We start from the raw sequence: 17,584 nt of genomic DNA, 5'->3' as shown, positions 1-17,584 counted from the left end.
TTTTGGTTCTTTTATCTCCTCGTCCCCCCTCTCCTCCTCCTCCTACTTCTTGGGTTTCTTGAAGATCTTTAGGGGGAATTTTTTCTTGCTCTGGCTGAGGTCAACCTCCTCGCCAGCCACCAAGCTGCTGTCCTCCTCCCCCGGGCTCTTCTTGGCAGCCAAGTGGGGGATGCGGGTGGTGGTCTTGGAGCTGCCGGGGCGGGAGTCAGAGATGGGGGAGGGGGAGTCGGGGTCGGTGGAGCTGGGGCTGTGGGAGGAATCCGAGGGGTGGCTCTGCTTGCCCGCTGTCGGGTGGCTGATCTCCCCAGGCTGGAAGATTTCTCCAGGCCGTGGTTCACCATCATCATCTTCTTCATCACCATGGGGCTCTCCGGAAAGGGGAAGTTTCGGGGGCTCGGCTGCTGCCGTTGGGGGTGGGAGCGGCGGAGGGAGGAGGAAGAGGAGGAGGAGGATGGTGGCCTGGAGCAGAAGGCTCCTCGATGGATCTGGTCAGGAGGTTGGGCCGGGCAGCCAGCAGCTTGGGGGCAGAGCTGGGGATGCGTTGGTGGTCGCTCAGGTGGGGGATGGAGGAGTCGGAGTCGGAGCGAGTCAAATCTCTGGGGGTGGAGGGGAGAAAAGGAAGAGGTTGGTTAATGTCCCCCCCGGGGGACACGAGGGCCCAGCCCCAGCACACACACACGGATGCAGCAGCTGAGGGGTGGTCGGTGGGATGGGATGAGCAGGAGAAGCCCTTGAGGAACCTTCTCAAGGCGGCCCCATCCTGCTCCGGCACCTCGTGGTGTGAGCCCCCCCAGGGAGCAGGATGGGGCACACAACCCATCAGGTTCTGCTCCTCGGAACCAGGCTGTGGTGCTGGCATCCCAAGGACTCTCCCAACCCCTTCCAGCACAGGGGGCAAAGCACCGACCCACCACGAGCCCAAACCCTGCTGCGTTGGGCACCGAGGGGCAGTGGGGAGGGAGCCCTGGATGGGGAGGCAGAGCAGGAGGGATGGAGGCCCCAAGCCAGGAGGGAGCCTTGAGGGTCTCCAGTGGATCCTGGTGGTCTCTGGGTTCTGCTCAGAGCCAGCACCTCTGGGGTTCTTTGCCATGGACCCCAGTGGGAGCTCAGAGCATCACCCACTGGACCCCGTGTCCTGCAGAACCCCAGAACCAGGACAACTTCACCCAAAGGTCCCACCTCCCCCAGCACATGCTCAGCTCACATCCGTGTGTGCCCCTCCAAGGCCCCTTCCCCTCCAGAGGGACCATTTTTCCCCCACCCTTTTTCCCCAGGCTCAGGTGGTCCAAACCTCTCATCCCAGAGGCAGGAATCAGAGGTCCCAACTCCAGCCACGGGCCCTGTGCTGCACAGGGGTTTGTGCCCCAGCCTGGGGCCTCCTCCTGATTGCAAAGGGCAATGGAAAAGCTTTGCTGAGTTGGCCCCAGGAGCTCCTGGATCATTTCTTATTTTGATAGGAGAGTGGGAGGTAGGAGGAAAGGGAGAAAGGAGAAATCCCAGATAATCCTTCCAGCTGGGACCACCTGGAATGGGACAACACAACCCAATGGGGACAACAACTCAATGGGGACAACAACCCAATGGGGACATCCCCATGGGCCCTGCTGGAACCTGCCCATGTGGCCAAGCAGCTGGACACAGATCTGCAGTGCACTCACTACTTTAGATAAGGACATGGAGCTGCTGGAGCCAGTCCAGAGGAGGCCCTGGAGATGCTGGGAGGGCTGGAGCAGCTCTGGAGCCAGGGGGAGAGAGTTGGGGGTGTTCAGGCTGGAGAAGAGAAGGAGAAGGTTGTGGGGAGCCCTTGGAGCAGCTCCCAGTGCCTTAAGGGGCTCCAGGAAAGCTGGGGAGGGACTTTGGGCAAGGGCCTGGAGGGAGGTGCCAAGGAGAGATGGTTTCAAAGTGGAAGAGGGGAGCTGGAGAGGAGCTGGGAGGGAGAAGTGAGGGTGGGGAGAGCCTGGGAGAGGTTTCCTGGAGAAGCTGTGGGTGGTGGGAATGTTGGAGTTGAGGTTGGATGGGGTTGGAGCCCCCTGGGCTGGGGGAGGGGGCCCTGGTGGGACTTGTGTGATCTTGAAGGTCCCATCCCACCCAAACCATTCCATGATTCCATGATAAGGGGAGGCAGGATCCAGGCAGAGCTTGGTCCCAGCCCAAGGAGAAGTGAGGCCACCATGGAAGGTGCCCACACATCTGCTGCTGCCCTCTGGCTCAGACACCACCACTGGGGCACCCCAGGAGCCAAACTCCTGCCTGGAGATGGTGATGGTCCAAGGCAGGACAAAGGGCAGGCAGGATGAAATTCAACGCTGAACACAGAACATTCTCCCACTAGGAGTCAACCCGAGGTCCCTGCTGCCTGCACTCATCACAAAGGCATCAGCAGAAAGAAATTCTTGAAGAAAACCCATTGGGACAGCAGCAAAACCATTCAAAAATGTTGGGGATTTTTGTTTTGGTTTGGTTTTTTTAGTGAGGAAAGCTCCAAACCCCGTGGTCTGTGAAGAAGGTTGAGACTTCTCCTGGGAAACACCCCTTAGCTCAGAGCCCCTTGGGGAACTCCTGCCCAGTTTTAAAGCCAGAAGAGACAAAAGCAACGCCCGGAGCTCAGTGTGGAGAAAGTGACGACAGCAGATGGAGAAACCTCCAGCCCAGGCAGGAGGATTTGATCACCCAACGTTGGGAACCTGATCCCGGGACAGCTGCGCCCGCGCCGGGGGGGAAAGGAGCCAAAACGGGGCCAATGCCAAGAGAAGGCCCTGGGCACCTCCTCCTGGGGTGGCTCTCACTGCAGAGGAGGCCCTGGGCACCCAGGGGTGGGTGGTGGGCTTGGGGGGGTCACCTCCTCACTGCTGGAGGGGAACCCCAGAGCTTGGTGCATCCCGGATGGATCCCCAGATTTTTCTTTCTGGGTTCAGCATCCAGGGGGATGTGAAGGAGCTGAGGGGGGGGAAAGAGCCCATGGGGGAAGGGGCTGTTCCAACATCTCAGTGGTGCTGAAGCTCATCCACCTCATTCATCCTCATCCTCTGAGTGGTGTGACCAGCAGGACACGGCTCCAAGACAGAGCCCAGGGCTGGGACAAGAGAGGGGGGGAAAGATGTCTCCCCCCCTGGAAATGCTGAAGGTTGGATGGGGCTTGGAGCAGCCTGGGCTGTGGGAGGGGTCCCTGACCATGGCAGGGGTGGCACTGGGTGGTCCTGGAGGTCCCTTCCAACCCAAAATACTCCACGATTCCATGATTCTATTGCTGGTGACCAGGTTGGAGCCAGGGGGGGTCGGGCTCTGCTCCCAAGGAACAAGGGATGGGCCAAGAGGAACTTTTGGCACAACTCAAGTGGTGCCAGGGGAGGTTTGGGTTGGAGCTGGGGAAGAATTTCTCCCTGGAAAGGGTTGTCAGGGCCTGGCCCAGGCTGCCCAGGGCAGGGCTGGAGTCCCCATCATCCCTGGAGGGGTTTCAGAGCCTGGGGATGTGGGGATGAGGGACATGGGGCAGTGGGGATGGGGTCAGGGTTGGGTTCCATGATCCCAAAGGTTTTTCCCAACCAGAAGGATTTTGTGGTGGAGTCCCCATTCCTAGAGAGGTTTCAGACCCTGGGGATGTGGGGATGAGGGACATGGGGTGGGGGTGGCCTGGGTAGTGCTGGGGTCATGGATGGACTGGGTGGTCTCAACCAGAATGATTTGATGATTTCCAAGAGGAATTGCTGGCCTGGGACCTGTTCAGCTTCAGAGGTCTCATGGGGAGATGCCTCCAGAGAAAGAACTTTTGTGGTGCAGGAACTACAGAGCCCTCACCCTCCTGAGAAGCTCAGACCCCCAGCTGGAGAGCACAACAGCATCAGGGGAGCCAGGAGGTTCTTCCAGCCCCACTGTGCTGCCACAGAGCTCTTTGTGATGGTGTTGGGAACATTCACAACCTATGAAGACCAAAGCTGCACAAGGGCAGGACATGGACACTGCTGCTGTTTTATTCACTTGGGGACAACAAGTGAACCAGGAGCCAGGAATGTGGCCAAGAAGGCACTTGGGTGCATTAAGAGTGTGGCCAGGAGCCTCAGGGAGGTTCTGCTCTGCCCTGCCCTGGGGAGGACACAGCTGCAGAACTGGGTCCAGTTCTGGGCTCCCTGGTTCCTGAAGGCCAAGGAGCTGCTGGAGAGGGGACAGCAAAGGGCTCCGAGGATGAGGAGGGCACTGGGACATCTCTCCTGAGGCTGAGAGCCCTGGGGCTGTTCAGCCTGGAGAAGCCTGAGGGGGATCTCTCAGTGCTGATCAAGATCTCCAGGCTGGGGGTCAGGAGGATGGGGCCAGACTCTCCTCAGGGCTGCCAGGGACAGGACCAGGGGCAAGGGGCACAAACCTGACCAGGGGAAGGAACTTCCAGCTCCAGATGAGGAGGAACCTCTGGACTTTGAGGCTGGCAGAGCCCTGGCCCAGGCTGCCCAGAGAGGGGCTGCAGTCTCCTTCTCTGGAGCCATTCCCAACCCCCCTGGACACCATCCTGTGCCCCCTGCTCTGGGATCAGCAGCTCCAGAGCTCCCTTCCCAACCATGCTGTGATTCCATGACACAAAGCAGCACGGACAGAGGGTGAGGAGATGGGCATGGGCTGAGGTAGCAAACAAAAAGAAGCAGAGAGCAAAAGCACGGAGTGAAGGAAGACCAAGAATGGTGGACAAAGGGGAGAAGAGGGCAAGGAGGGGGATACTGAATAAATATTGATTTTTTTTTCCTCAACTCTGTACCCTGGGGATGATCCTTGATGGGCTCCTGCTGCCTGCACCATCCAGGACATGGGCCCAGTGATGACTCAAGGAGTCTTGGGCTTGGTCTACCAGCTTCATACAGACCTCACTGCCTTGGCCTCCTTCCCCTGGAGCCTCCACATCATGGAAACCCAACAGCCATTTCTTCCATCCTGGAAGAGCTGTGAAGGACTCTTTAATTCCTGACCTTCTCCTTTGGCTTTGGCTGCCACCAGGTTGGTCCTAGGCTCCCATCTCCATCAGGGTGATCCACCTGGAGCAGGCACCAGCAGCAGAAACCTCTGTGCACCACAGCAGCCTCTGACACCCCAATCCACCCCATCCCAAGCACCCAGGGACACCCAAGTCCCCTTCCATCGGCGTGAGAAGAACCACCCAGCAGGCCTTCAGGAAAAGAAAGAAGAGAGAAACCGAAACCAAAACAAAACCCACCACAGCTCTGACCTTATTTGCAGAGGATCCTCTGAAGCCAATTGCAAAAGAGAAGCAGAGAGTGAGGAGGTCATGAAAACAAAATCCCCGGCCATGCCTTGGCCTTGCTCTGGAGAGAAGGTCCCTACACCAGGGTCAACCCCCAGGGTGGTGGAGAGAAGAACCATCCCCGAGCTTGGGAACGGCTTCTTTGAGATGGTTTCTCCTGGGAGGTCCCACCACCACTTGGCACCTGCTGGAGATGAGAGAGGCCACACACGACCCAGCAGCCCAGAGCACTCTCCTCCTAGGAGAAAAACCCTCCGGGGACTTTTTCTTTTTGAGGGGTCCCATTGCCATGGAAGGCGTTTCTCAGCCTCAGCGTCCCCACCGGTCCCGCTCGCCTCCCTGGGAGGCTGTGGAGCTCGTGTCAAGGCCTCCAAGAACTGGTTATGGACAAGAGAAAGAGCAAAGAACATCATCTGGTGCCACACTCGCCCTGGTGGCCATGGGTGCATCAGCCAAGGATGCTGCTGGGCCACCAAAATCAGGAGTGACAACAACAACAACAACAAAAGAACCAAGAGGAGAAGGCATCGGGGGCACCCGATTCTTCATCTCCATCTCCTGAAATGAACAGGGAATGGATGAGCATGGAGCTGGGAGTCACCTGAAGTTGTGGAGCTGAAGCAAATCATGGGGGGGTGTCCTGACCTCAGGAAGAACTCCATTGCTGGAAGGATCATCCTGCAGCAACGGGTGGGCTTTGCTAGGGGAACGGGGAGGAAAGAGCCCTACAACCACCAAGAGGTCCCCAACGAGGTTCTGAGGAGCTCCCACTGCCCGTGGGGAGGGAGGAGAAGAGCTTGGTTATTGTCTCCTCGTGACCTTGCCTTTTCTAACTGGGATCCCAAATCCCACCACGTTTCCCTCTGTGATTCCAGGGTTGAGACATCAACCTGCTCAGCACTTCAGTGTCTCACAGGCACAGCTGAAATTAAAACATCATCTTTAGGAGGCTGTTTCTGGGCCATCAGCCTTCAGGACAAGCCCACCCTTCAAGAGAGGGAGGGGAAAGTCAATGGGGAATCATGGTTGGGAGGGACCTCTGGAGATCCCCCAGCCCAACCCCCCTTTCCCAGCAGGATCCCCCAGGGCAGGACACACAGAACACATCCAGGGGGGTTGGAAATCTCCAGAGAAGGAGACTCCAGAACCTCTCTGGGCAGCCTGGGCCAGGGCTCCCTCAGCCTCACAGCCAAGAAGTTTCTCCTCATCTGGAGCTGGAACTTCCCAAGTTCTACCTTCAACCCCAACTCTTTGTCCACAGCACCACAGCAACGGGACCACGTGATGCTCTCAGCAGAACTGCCAAGTGGGGCAGCTGGAACCCAACTCCAATGGGCAGGAATTAACTCCAGACTTTAATGCTGCTGCTTCTCATGGTTCCAACCCAAACGTTACTCAATTCGTGTTCCTCTTTCATTGCTCACTGTGGAGCAGGTGCAGTCCTTTCTCCTTACTTTGATGCTCCAGAATCCATCAGCTCCAGCCTGGAGCTGCTCAGGGCTTCCCCCGTGCTCATGGGGGATGCTCTGGTCCCTTCACAGGGGACTGAGCACCACTGAGGAGGTGGGACACCCAAACCAGAGAAAGGGGAGAAACCACACCTGGGGGCAGAGGTACCTCCAGAGAAAGGGCTGATGGTACAACCTGATGGAGGAATGGATGTGACTTGGAAAGTTGTCCTGCCTGGAGAAACAAACGTGAAGGGACATTGGCTCTGACACTTTCCTCATGGAGAGACTTCCAGCTTTGTCACAGAATCCCAGAGTGGTTTAGGTGGGAAGGGACCTTCAAGATCACCCAGTGCAGGGACCCCTCCCCCAGCCCAGGGGGCTCCAACCCCATCCAACCTCAACTCCAACATTCCCACCACCCACAGCTTCTCCAGGAAACCTCTCCCAGGCTCTCCCCACCCTCACTTCTCCCTCCCAGCTCCTCTCCAGCTCCCCTCTTCCACTTTGAAACCATCTCTCCTTGGCACCTCCCTCCAGGCCCTTGCCCAAAGTCCCTCCCCAGCTTTCCTGGAGCCCCTTCAGGCACTGGGAGCTGCTCCAAGGGCTCCCCACAACCTTCTCCTCTGTCCTCTTCCTCTTCTCTTCTTCTTTTCTTCTTCTCCTCTTCTTCTCCTCTTCTCCTCTTCTTTCTCTTCTCTTCTCTTCTCTTCTCTTCTCTTCTCTTCTCTTCTCTTCTCTTCTCTTCTCTTCTCTTCTCTCTTCTCTTCTCTTCTCTTCTCTTCTCTTCTCTTCTCTTCTCTTCTCTTCTCTTCTCTCCTCTCCTCTCCTCTCCTCTCCTCTCCTCTCCTCTCCTCTCCTCTCTTCTCTTCTCTTCTCTTCTCTTCTCTTCTCTTCTCTTCTCTTCTCTTCTCTTCTCTTCTCTTCTCTTCTCTTCTCTTCTCTTTTCTCTTCTCTCCAGCCTGAACAACTCCACCTTTCCCATCTTGATTCCCAGCCCTCTGTTCTGTCAGGAAACTCTTAGTAGCTGCACCAAGGAGTAGGTCAGCACAGAGATGAAATGGTGGCCATGGCCACCAGCAGCTGCTCAGCAGAGCCCATCACAGCCCTTTCAGCATCCTCTTCAGCACCAACACCTCCAATGTCCTCAAGGGTCCCATCCAAACACCTGAGCAGCCCTGGGCTCACAAACTGAGGCAACCACAACCCCTGGAGGGTGAGGATCTGCAGTGTGCTGCCCATGGACCTGGTTGGGCAGAAAGGCACCCAGGGCCACAATGTTCTGCTTGGGCTACAGAACATTTTTGAGTTTGGTTGCTGGAGAGACCAGCTGGAGAGACCCAGAGAGACCAGATGGGGCTCCTGCTCCTCTGTCCCACCAGGTCCTTTGTCTAACAACAGTGGGAAAGGTGAGGGATTCAGGGATGAGGATGAGAACCTGCCTCTTGGATGCTACCACACACAGGTCCATCAGGCTGTCACTACTGACAGGGACCAAATTAAAGCCAGTGATCCAGCCACAAAGCTCCAGCTCCCTCCCTGCACAGAATCTTCATGGTTGGAAGGGACACTCAAGATCATCAAGTTCAACCATCAGTCCAAGCCCACCTTAACCACTCAATCATTTCCTGAAGCACCATGTCTACCAGTTGTTGGAACACCTCCCAGGATGGTGACTCCACCACCACCTCCTTGAGCAACCTGCTCCAATTTTCATGATTCCTCACCAAAAACCCAACCATGCCTCATCCCCTTCCAAAACAGAGGCACAGAGGCACCCCTGGACCACAAAATCCCAACCTCCTGCTTTTTGCCACCTCCTAAACACCAAATCCCAATCCCCTCTGGCAGCACCAGCTGCCATCTCCTAGGATCCACCCAGTGTGGTTCCTTTGCAATTCGCTTGTGAAGACCCCAAATGAGGCCAAGGCTTCAAATAAGGTCAGGGTTGGTTGGATTGGGTACGTTCCCAACCAAGGAAGTTCTCGTTGGCTTGGCTATGGTTAACCACCAGCACCACCCCAGTTGGTGCCCCCCAGCTGAGTGAGCAGGAATGGACCATGGAAGACTCCTTAAGAGGCTCCACTGGCCCAGGAAAAGAAACACAATGGTGCAGATGTAAAAAAAAAAAAAAAAAAAAAAAATTGAATAAAATGAAATCAAGGCCTCCACAGGAAAGGGCAGAAGGAATCTCAGGAGAAAGAGGAGCACCCGAGCAAGCAGCAGCTCTGAGACACAGCAGGCAAGAGGCAGCTAGAAAAGAAAGAGCAATATACCCAAAGCTCTCAGTGCGACAGCGAACTCCAGAGGTGACATCAGGAGGGGGCAGATCGGGGATGGAGTCCATCTGGAGGAGATAAGAGCAGGTGGTGTGATGGTAATAGATGGGGTGCACATGGCAAGCAGGAGCAGATGCAGTGGTGGTGGATGAGGAGCAAGAGGTGGTGGTGGTGGTGGTAGCAGATGATGGGCTGGTGCCAGGAAAGTCAAAAGTGAAAGACTGTCCAGAGGAGAGGCTGGGCACTCGACGGAGAGAGACTCTGCCCGCCCGGTACTGGCCAGGGGGGCCCGACTCATTCTGGCCTTGCACATAACTCTCTACCAACCTCTGAGATCCGTGGGCGTGCTGAGGGTCCACCAGGCGCTGGCGAACTGTGCTGGGCAAGGCAGGAGCTGGAACGAGAGAAAGGGGAGAAGGTTGGAGGTGTCTGGGAGGAGACCACACATCACCTCGGCCAGGAGGCACCACCACGAAGCTGCCACCCACCAGAGCCTGCTGGCACCGGGAGCCTGGCTCAGGCCACCCGTGCCAAGAGTTAAGGTTGGTTTAAGGCAGAAGAAGGATGAAGATGGAGCTGCTGCTTAACATGCTCGATTAATCGCCCGCCCGTGAAGAACCACCACGTGGTGACATTCCTGATGGAGGTGCTTTCTTGAACACCTTATCTGATCATCTTGCATGATTCGCTCCACCCGGCTCCGTGGCAGAGCCACCACCACCCAAGTGCCCTTCCCAGAGGAGACGTCAGGACCTTCTGGCCATGGTTCACTTCATCCTCAGGGCCAGACATCCCAACCCTCCAGATGCCTCACGTCCTGGCAGAACCAGTTCCCTGCACAGCCTGAAGGAACCTCCAGGGATCCGAGTTCAGATGTGGGCACCTAAAGCCAGGAGAGGTGACCTCCACTGCTCCCAGCACCAGCATGCTGGTAGAACCTCTGGAGAGAGCTGTGGGAACGTGGGACCAAACCCCAGGTGGTGAAGTTCAACCTGAGACGATGCCCTGAGATCTGTGTGTGGGCTCAGGGAAGCTTCAAGACCAGGCTGGATGAGGCTTGGAACAGCCTGGGTTGGTGGGAGGTGTCCCTGCCCATGCAGGGGGTAGGGATTGGATGAGCTTTAAGGTCCCAACCCCAACAAGTCTGGGGTTCTGTGGAAGCTTCTATGAAGATGCAGAAACCTCCCAGGACTGTGCCCTCCGGCAAGGTTGGGCAGCTGGGACACGTGGCAGATGTGGTCCCATCCCTGGCAGTGTCTCAGCCCAGGTTGGATGGGCTTGGAGCAACCTGGGCTGTGGGAGGGGTCCCTGCACATCCAGGGGTTGGGACTGGATGAGCTTGAAGGTCCCTTCCAACCCAAACCAGTTTGGGCTTCTCTGACCTTTCTGGCCACAGAGTTCCACAGGGCAGGTACAGAGATCTTGGCCAGTACCAGCAAGCCTACCCTCCCTCTGCACCACAGCTACACCAAAGCCTTCAGAGAGGCAGAGGAGGCTCCTCCACCTGCACGGAGACCTCCACACCTTCATTTCCATGACAGATGGAGAACTAAGGACCCCCCAGGGCAGTGTCACCCCCTGGCAGGCAGCTGGGCTGCTTGGGTTTAATCCTCCCACTGCAACTTCCGTACAAGATGCTCCCTCTTTTGCAGGAGATAAGGTGTTCAGGATCAATCAGGATTTCTTGTATGAGTAAGAAACAAAGGTAAAAAAGAGTTAAAAAAGGGTGAAGAGGCAGGAAAGCTGAGAGGTGGAAGAGAAGGAGAGCTCCTTTGGGACTTGAAGAACCAGCACATCACTGCTGTGAAAACATCCAGGTGAGCATCAGGAACCTCCTGCAGCTCCTCAGCAAGCAGGGGGCTGGAGGTCACAGCTGGGACAGAATTCCAGGGGCAGGAGGAACAAGCAAGAGGAACTGGGGCACCTTCATTGTGCCCCCAGCTCCAAGGACCAACCTCCAGTTTCTCTCCTAGGGTCCCACCACTCAGATTCAACCACTTTGTGCTTCCCTTCCTTTGACTGGAGCTCCTTCCACCACCTGCTTCACATTCCCAGAGGTTTAAAGCCCCCACTCTGCTGGGGACTGCAGAAAAATGAGCAGAGAAGGTGAGGATGGAGCTTTCCTGAGTAGAACCAGGTGCTGCTCCAGCTGATTTATATCCATAAGAGTCTGTTTGGGCTTTTCTTCTCCTGCATTTCCCCATCTCATTTCTCAACCTGACACCTCACACCTCTCCTCCTGCACAATTTACCCCACGAGAAGCACAGGACCAAAGGCTGAGACCTTGATCTTGCTCAGCTTCAGGCTCTGGGGATCCCTTCTGCCTTCTCCCACTGCACAGACCCACTGAGATGTGCCCAAAGGTCCCTTCTGTCACCAGGAGCTGAGGGACCCTCACTGCCCACCAACAGCCCTCACTCCAGACACTGCAATAACCTCATCATGGGATCCCAGAGCAGAATGGGTGGGAAGAGACCTTAGAGACCATCAATGCCACCCCTGCCATGGGCAGGGACCCCTCCCCCAGCCCAGGGGGCTCCAACCCCATCCAACCTCAGCTCCAACATTCCCACCACCCACAGCTTCTCCAGGAAACCTCTCCCAGCTCTCCCCACCTTCACTTCTCCCTCCCCTCTCCTCTCCATCTCCCCTCTTGTAGCTGGAAACCCTTCTCCCTCCTCCCATCCCTCCAGACCCCTGTTTGAAGTAACATGACCACCTCCTCCTGGTTTAGCCTGAATCCTTCATCCCCTCCTCGGGGGTCAAGAGAAGCAAGAAAAACCCCCTCAGGTTTCATAAGTGAATTTTTTGTTTTGTTTTGTGGTTTTGTTGTTTTCTTTTTTTTTTTCTTTTTTTAAATGCAAAACCCCCAAAGCACAGGAGAACTCCAGCCACCTGTGATTCTTCTTCATCCCACCAGACTCTTCCCAGGGGTTAGTAGCAGAGCTGCTGCTGACTCAGCGTGGAGAAGAGGTACAAAGTCATCATTAGTTCTTTTCTGTGCCAGAAAGTTGGAAAAGTCGTGGATGTGCTTTAGTCCAGAAGGGAAAAAAAAAAAAAAAAAAAATTAGGGCAAGAGGGTAGAACAACAAAAAAAAGTGAAAAATGAAGAGAACCAAACCAGGGTATCTCCAGAGGGACTGATCTTCGGAGGACAGAGACGAGCGGTCACTGAACCTGCGCCCGAAAAGCCAGGCTGCATCTGGGATGGGCCAGGAGAGAGAAAACCACCATTTACCAGGAGAATCCTCATGGGCACCCAACCCAACGCCTCCAGAGGGAAAGCTCTGAGCTTCCCTCCTGAAGAGAAGTTTTGTTTTGGACACCAAGAATGAGAGAAGTCCTGCAGGGAAAGGCTCCCACACGTTGGGAAGGTTTCAGGGCTGGTTTCAGGTCACCAGCAGGGATGCTGCCCACCCCGGGGCTGATGGAATGAGCTCTCAATCCAAAAAATTCTCCTTGGAGGGGTCCCAGCCAGGCACAAAGAGGCTGAGGCTTCAAATCTGGGCTGTAGAGTCATGGCCACCTCCTTGGAAAGCTTCCTCCAGGGGTGCTGAGGGCCCTTCTCCTCCCTCATTAACACCTCTCCCTCATTAACACCTCCCTCCTCATTAGCACCTCCCCCCTCATTAACACCTCCCCCCCTCATTAACACCTGCCTTGCATCTTTTTAGCTCTTTCATTGGAGCTCTCTCCCTTGGTTCCTACTGAGAAGTGGGGGGACACCAGGATGTCTTTCAGGGTTGAACTGTCCCAACCCCACAAAAACCTCCACCCCCCATCCTTGCAGAGTCCTGGTAAGAGGCAGCACGCACACACACATCCCCCCTCCCCATGTTCCTCCTGCAGGAACCTCCTGCAGCCTCCCCAAACCTCAGCACTCACCCCCAGACCTTCACAGCATCTTAACCTGAGCTCAACAGCACAAGGAAGAGATGGAGATGGCACCAAAGGCACCTCCTGCCAGTCCTGAGACTTCTGCTCCTCCTCCCACCTCCTTCTCAGTTTATGAGACTGAAAGGAACCTTAAAGCTCACCCAGTGCCACCCTGCCATGGGCCCATCCCAGGGGGCTCCAACCCCATCCAGCCTCAACTCCAACATTCCCACCACCCACAGCTTCTCCAGGAAACCTCTCCCAGGCTCTCCCCACCCTCACTTCTCCCTCCCAGCTCCTCTCCAGCTCCCCTCTTCCACTTTGAAACCATCTCTCCTTGGCACCTCCCTCCAGGCCCTTGCCCAAAGTCCCTCCCCAGCTTTCCTGGAGCCCCTTCAGGCACTGGGAGCTGCTCCAAGGGCTCCCCACAACCTTCTCCTTCTCTTCTCCAGCCCGAACACCCCCAACTCTCTCAACCTGCCAACTCCCAAACTATTTTTGCTGTCACTTCACCCAAGAGCTCAGCAGTAAAGGGAGTGACCGGGACAGGGCTCAGTCCTGGGCTCAGTCCCCTCCTGAGGGATCCCAGAGCAGGATTTTTCCCCCTCCAGCAGCCCCTAAAGGTGTCCCTGCCCTTGGTGTACAACGAGAAGGGAGGGAACGTCCACCTTGGTGACCACAGCCCAGGAGATGTTTCACAGCTGGGGAGAAGGAGGCATTCATTACCCCAGCTCCAGCCCAGACAGCAGCTCTGGGGCAAGAGGTTCAAGACCAAAGTTGGGCCCCAGGAAGTTGGGGGGTGTTTCCTCCAACTCTTTTTTTTTTTTTACACGTTCTCCAGCCAAGGGGAGATCAGGAATTCACACTTTGGTTTTTTTTCCTTTCTCCAATTTTTGAGTCCAGGCCATGGCTTTGTGGTGGTTTTTCTTTTGGGTAAATGCTTAAATTGAACGAGTTGAACAGCCCAGCAGAGTTTAACCAGTTGGGTTAAACTATGGCTGGTGACTTCTCCAGATAACTAGTCCTGCTGGAACTAGTCCTGCTGCAAGTCCCCCTCATTGGTGGGGTGGCACTTGTGGACGTTCCTCACCCTTAACAACGAACAATTTGGGTTTTTTTGCTCATTAAAGCCCCAACCTGAGACACCTCATCTCCTCCTACCACACTGGAACCAAACCACCCCCCCGTGTCCCAGGGCCGGGCACCCAGGCCCCGGGAGAGGCGACGTACATTGGATGGACATGGGAGACACCATCTCTTCATCCAGATCATCCACGTCATCCGTCATGATGAAGTGGGAAGGGTTGGGGCGGGGGGTGCCCATCCAGCTGGGGTCGATGTTGAGGGCTGCAGCCAAGGTGTGGATGCCCGGGTTGGTGACAATCTGGAAGCCACAGAGGAGCTCGATTTGCTGCCAGCGGTGCAGCCGCTCCCGCAGCGCCGCCGTCACCTCGCTCAGAGCTTGCCTGGCAGGGAGGGGACAGGGTCAGAGAAGGACAGGGCTTGGAAGGCACCTCTGGAGGTCCTCCAAACAACCCCTGACAAACAGGATCACCTGGGCCAGGAGGGTGTCCAGGGGGGGGTTGGGAATCTCCAGAGAAGGAGACTGCAGCCCCTCTCTGGGCAGCCTGTCCCAGGGCTCTGCCAGCCTCAAAGTCCAGAGGTTCCTCCTCATCTGGAGCTGGAAGTTCCTTCCCATGGTCAGGTTTGTGCCCTGGGCACTGCAGACCAAAGGTTCCCTTCTCCTGACACCCACCCTTGAACGATTTACAAGTGTTCAGAAGATCCTGATCAGTCTTCTCTAAAAGGGAAAGTTCCCATCCATGGAATCACAGGATGATCAGGTTGGAAGGGATCTCTGGGGATCCCCCAGCCCAACCCCCCTGTCCCAGCAGGATCCCCCAGGGCAGGACACACAGAACACATCCAGGGGGGTTGGGAATCTCCAGAGAAGGAGACTCCAGAACCTCTCTGGGCAGCCTGGGCCAGGGCTCCCTCAGCCTCACAGCCAAGAAGTTTCTCCTCATCTGGAGCTGGAACTTCCCATCTTCCAGCTCCAACCCATTCTTCCTTGTCCTGTTCCTGGGCACCCCTGAACAGAGATTGTCCCCTTCCTCTTGCCCCCCAGCCCTCAGATACTGATGGACATTCAGAGATCCCCTCTCAGCCTTCTCTTCTCCAGCCTCAACAGCCCCAGGGCTCTCACTCTTTCTTCCCAGCAGAGATGCTCAAGGCCCTTCAGCACCCTCCCAGCTCTCCCTTGGCCTCTCTCCAGTAGATCCCAGTCTCTCCTCAACTGGGGAGCCCCAAACTGGAGCCAGGATACCAGGGGTGCTCTCCCCAGGGCAGAGCAGAGCAGAGCAGAGCAGAGCAGAGCAGAGCAGAGCAGAGGGGGAGCAGAACCTCCCTGGAGCTGCTGGACACACTTTTCCTGATGCCCCCAGGACACCATTGGCCTCTTGGCCACCAGGACACATTGCTGACCCCTGGGGAATTTCCTGTCCTTGGGACTCCAAGGGCTTTCTCCATGGAGCTGCTCTCCAGCAGGATCTCCCTCATCTGTCCTGCTGGTTGGGGTTATTCCTCCCAGCTGCAGGACTCTACAGTTGAGCTGCTCCCAGACATTCCATGATTTTGATTCTACACTTATTGAACTTCATGAGGTTCCCCTTTGCCCAGCTCTGCAGCCTCTCCAGATCTGGTTGGGAGCATCCCAGCTTTCTGCTGGCTCAGCCACCTCTCCTGCTTTGTGCCATCAGCAGAGGACTCTGGAGCTCCCAAAACTCATCCCCAAACCCAGCAGTGAGGGAGCTGGGGAGAAAAGTTCCCCCTGGGTGACTTGGGCTGTGTCATCTGCACTGGATTCAAACCAAGGGAAAATGTTAAGGAGAAAGGCAAAAGATTTGGACTGGGTGTTAGGAACAATGTCTTTCCCATGGGGGCAGAGGAACCATGGCCCAGGTTGTCCAGGAAGGAGGTTGGGGCCTCATCCCTGGGGATGTTCAGGGTGAGGGCTGAGGAGGCTCTGAGCACCCTGAGCTGGGTGAGGGGTTGGATGGGATGAGCTTGGGAGGTCCCTTCCCACCCAAACTGTTCTATGATTCTATGAAAACCCCACCAGAAATTGTCTGGAACAGGGAGGTGAGGGGTTCAGCTTTGCCTCCCGGTGCTTGGGACTCCTGCATTCCACATTCAGCAATATAGGAATTAAAAATGGCACCAACCACTGAACTATCCAGGGGTAATGGTTTCAAGAACCCTGCAGCCTCCCAGATCTTCATTTTGATGTGGCTTCTAATTGCTCCTCTCAGTTTCACTGAGACAGAACTCATAAAACCATCACAGACTGCTTTGGGTTGGAAGGGACCTTGCAGCTCCTCCAGTCCCACCCCCTGGATATGCAGGGACCCCTCCCACAGCCCAGGGGGCTCCAAGCCCCATCCAACCTGGGCTGAGACACTGCCAGGGATGGAGGAAACAACTTCAACACTTATTGGTCAAAAAGGGGCAGATCCAATCCCAGCCAACTACAGAAGTTCAGCCAAATGAGCCCAAGAGCACCTGGACAGATGGACACGTGTCTAGAAACCCAGGTGGAGGAGAGAAGAAGGCAGAAAGGAGGAGGTCTGAAGCAGGTACTCACTTTGCAGTTAAGATTTTATGATCAACATCATCTAGAGATGAGCTGTGAGCCACATGAAATGTCCCAAACAGAGTGTTTCTCTTCTTCTTAATTTTTTCAGCCTGGAACATCAACAGACAAAAAAAACAAAAAAAAAAAAGGTCAGAGGAAGAAGACAACCTTCTGTTTCCTTCTGTTTCCTCCAGGAGAAGAACATCCTGGAGGAGCTGACAGAAACAGTCAGAGCAGCTCTTTGCACACATGTAAATAGTGTCAATCAGGTCTCTCCTGGAGGATTTTATTCTTCCTAACACGTTGGGAGAGGAACTTGCCAGCAGGGAGTGAGAAGGTTGAGGATCTGATGCTCCTCCTCAGCCCTCCTCCCCGCTCCCCAAAAGTCAGAGGGCACCAAACCAGCCTCTCCCAGAGGAAAAAGTCTCTCACCAAGCCCTGTTTTCATCATGGAATGGGTTTGGGTGGAAGGGACCTTCAGGATCATCAAGATCCAACCCCTGGATGTGCAGGGACCCCTCCCACAGCCCAGGTTGCTCCAAGCCCCCTCCAACCTGGGCTGAGACACTGCCAGGGAGGGGGCACCAGTGATGCTTTGGATGTTTTGTCTTTCCCATGGGTAATCTGCCCAACAAACTCCATGTGTGCGCTTGGGCTGTTGGTTTGGGAAAGTTTTTTGGTTCAAGGGTGAGGTTTTTTTACCTTCCCTTTGTGTGTGTTAAAAATGGAAATCTCCACAGATCTGGTGGTGTTGAGACTCGCCAAGAGACAACCCAAGGAGGTGGAGGCAGCAAAACATTCCAAACAAAACCATATTAAGGCAGACAAATGGTTGTGTGAAGCAGAGACTCATAGGGTGTCAGGCTGGAAGGGAGCTCAAGGTGTGCTGCCAGCTCTGGCTGCTGCCCACATCCATGGAGACACAGACATGTTCCAACAGCAGCTCCTGGCTTTCCAGCTGGCATGGAAAACTGGGAAGGACTGGGGATGCAGAGATGATTCATGGTGAGGAGATGGGAAGAATGTTGGCAGGAATGTTGGTGCCTGGGCAGGTAAATCACCTCCAGGAGGGATGAGGCTGAGGAGGTGCCAAACCTTCTCCTT

The 17,584-nt window shown here is 55.7% G+C and overlaps 1 protein-coding gene across 1 annotated transcript in view; it reads right to left on the bottom strand.

Moving 5' to 3' along the window:
* Positions 1-7: 7 nt before the first annotated feature.
* The window catches only part of STIM1 (stromal interaction molecule 1), a 97,601-nt gene continuing 80,024 nt past the window's right edge, over positions 8-17,584 (bottom strand). The window contains 7 exon segments of the mRNA XM_071753516.1: positions 8-308; positions 311-376; positions 379-596; positions 8,967-9,363; positions 12,092-12,172; positions 14,077-14,312; positions 16,490-16,590. Of these exon segments, the coding sequence (XP_071609617.1) occupies positions 43-308; positions 311-376; positions 379-596; positions 8,967-9,363; positions 12,092-12,172; positions 14,077-14,312; positions 16,490-16,590 (1,365 nt within the window). The 3' untranslated portion in view covers positions 8-42.

This window comes from Heliangelus exortis, chromosome 1, assembly GCF_036169615.1.
Source record: "Heliangelus exortis chromosome 1, bHelExo1.hap1, whole genome shotgun sequence".
NCBI classification, from domain to species: domain Eukaryota; kingdom Metazoa; phylum Chordata; class Aves; order Apodiformes; family Trochilidae; genus Heliangelus; species Heliangelus exortis.
The sequence above is the reverse complement of the archived record's forward strand: the minus strand, read 5'-3'. Positions and strand labels throughout refer to the sequence as shown.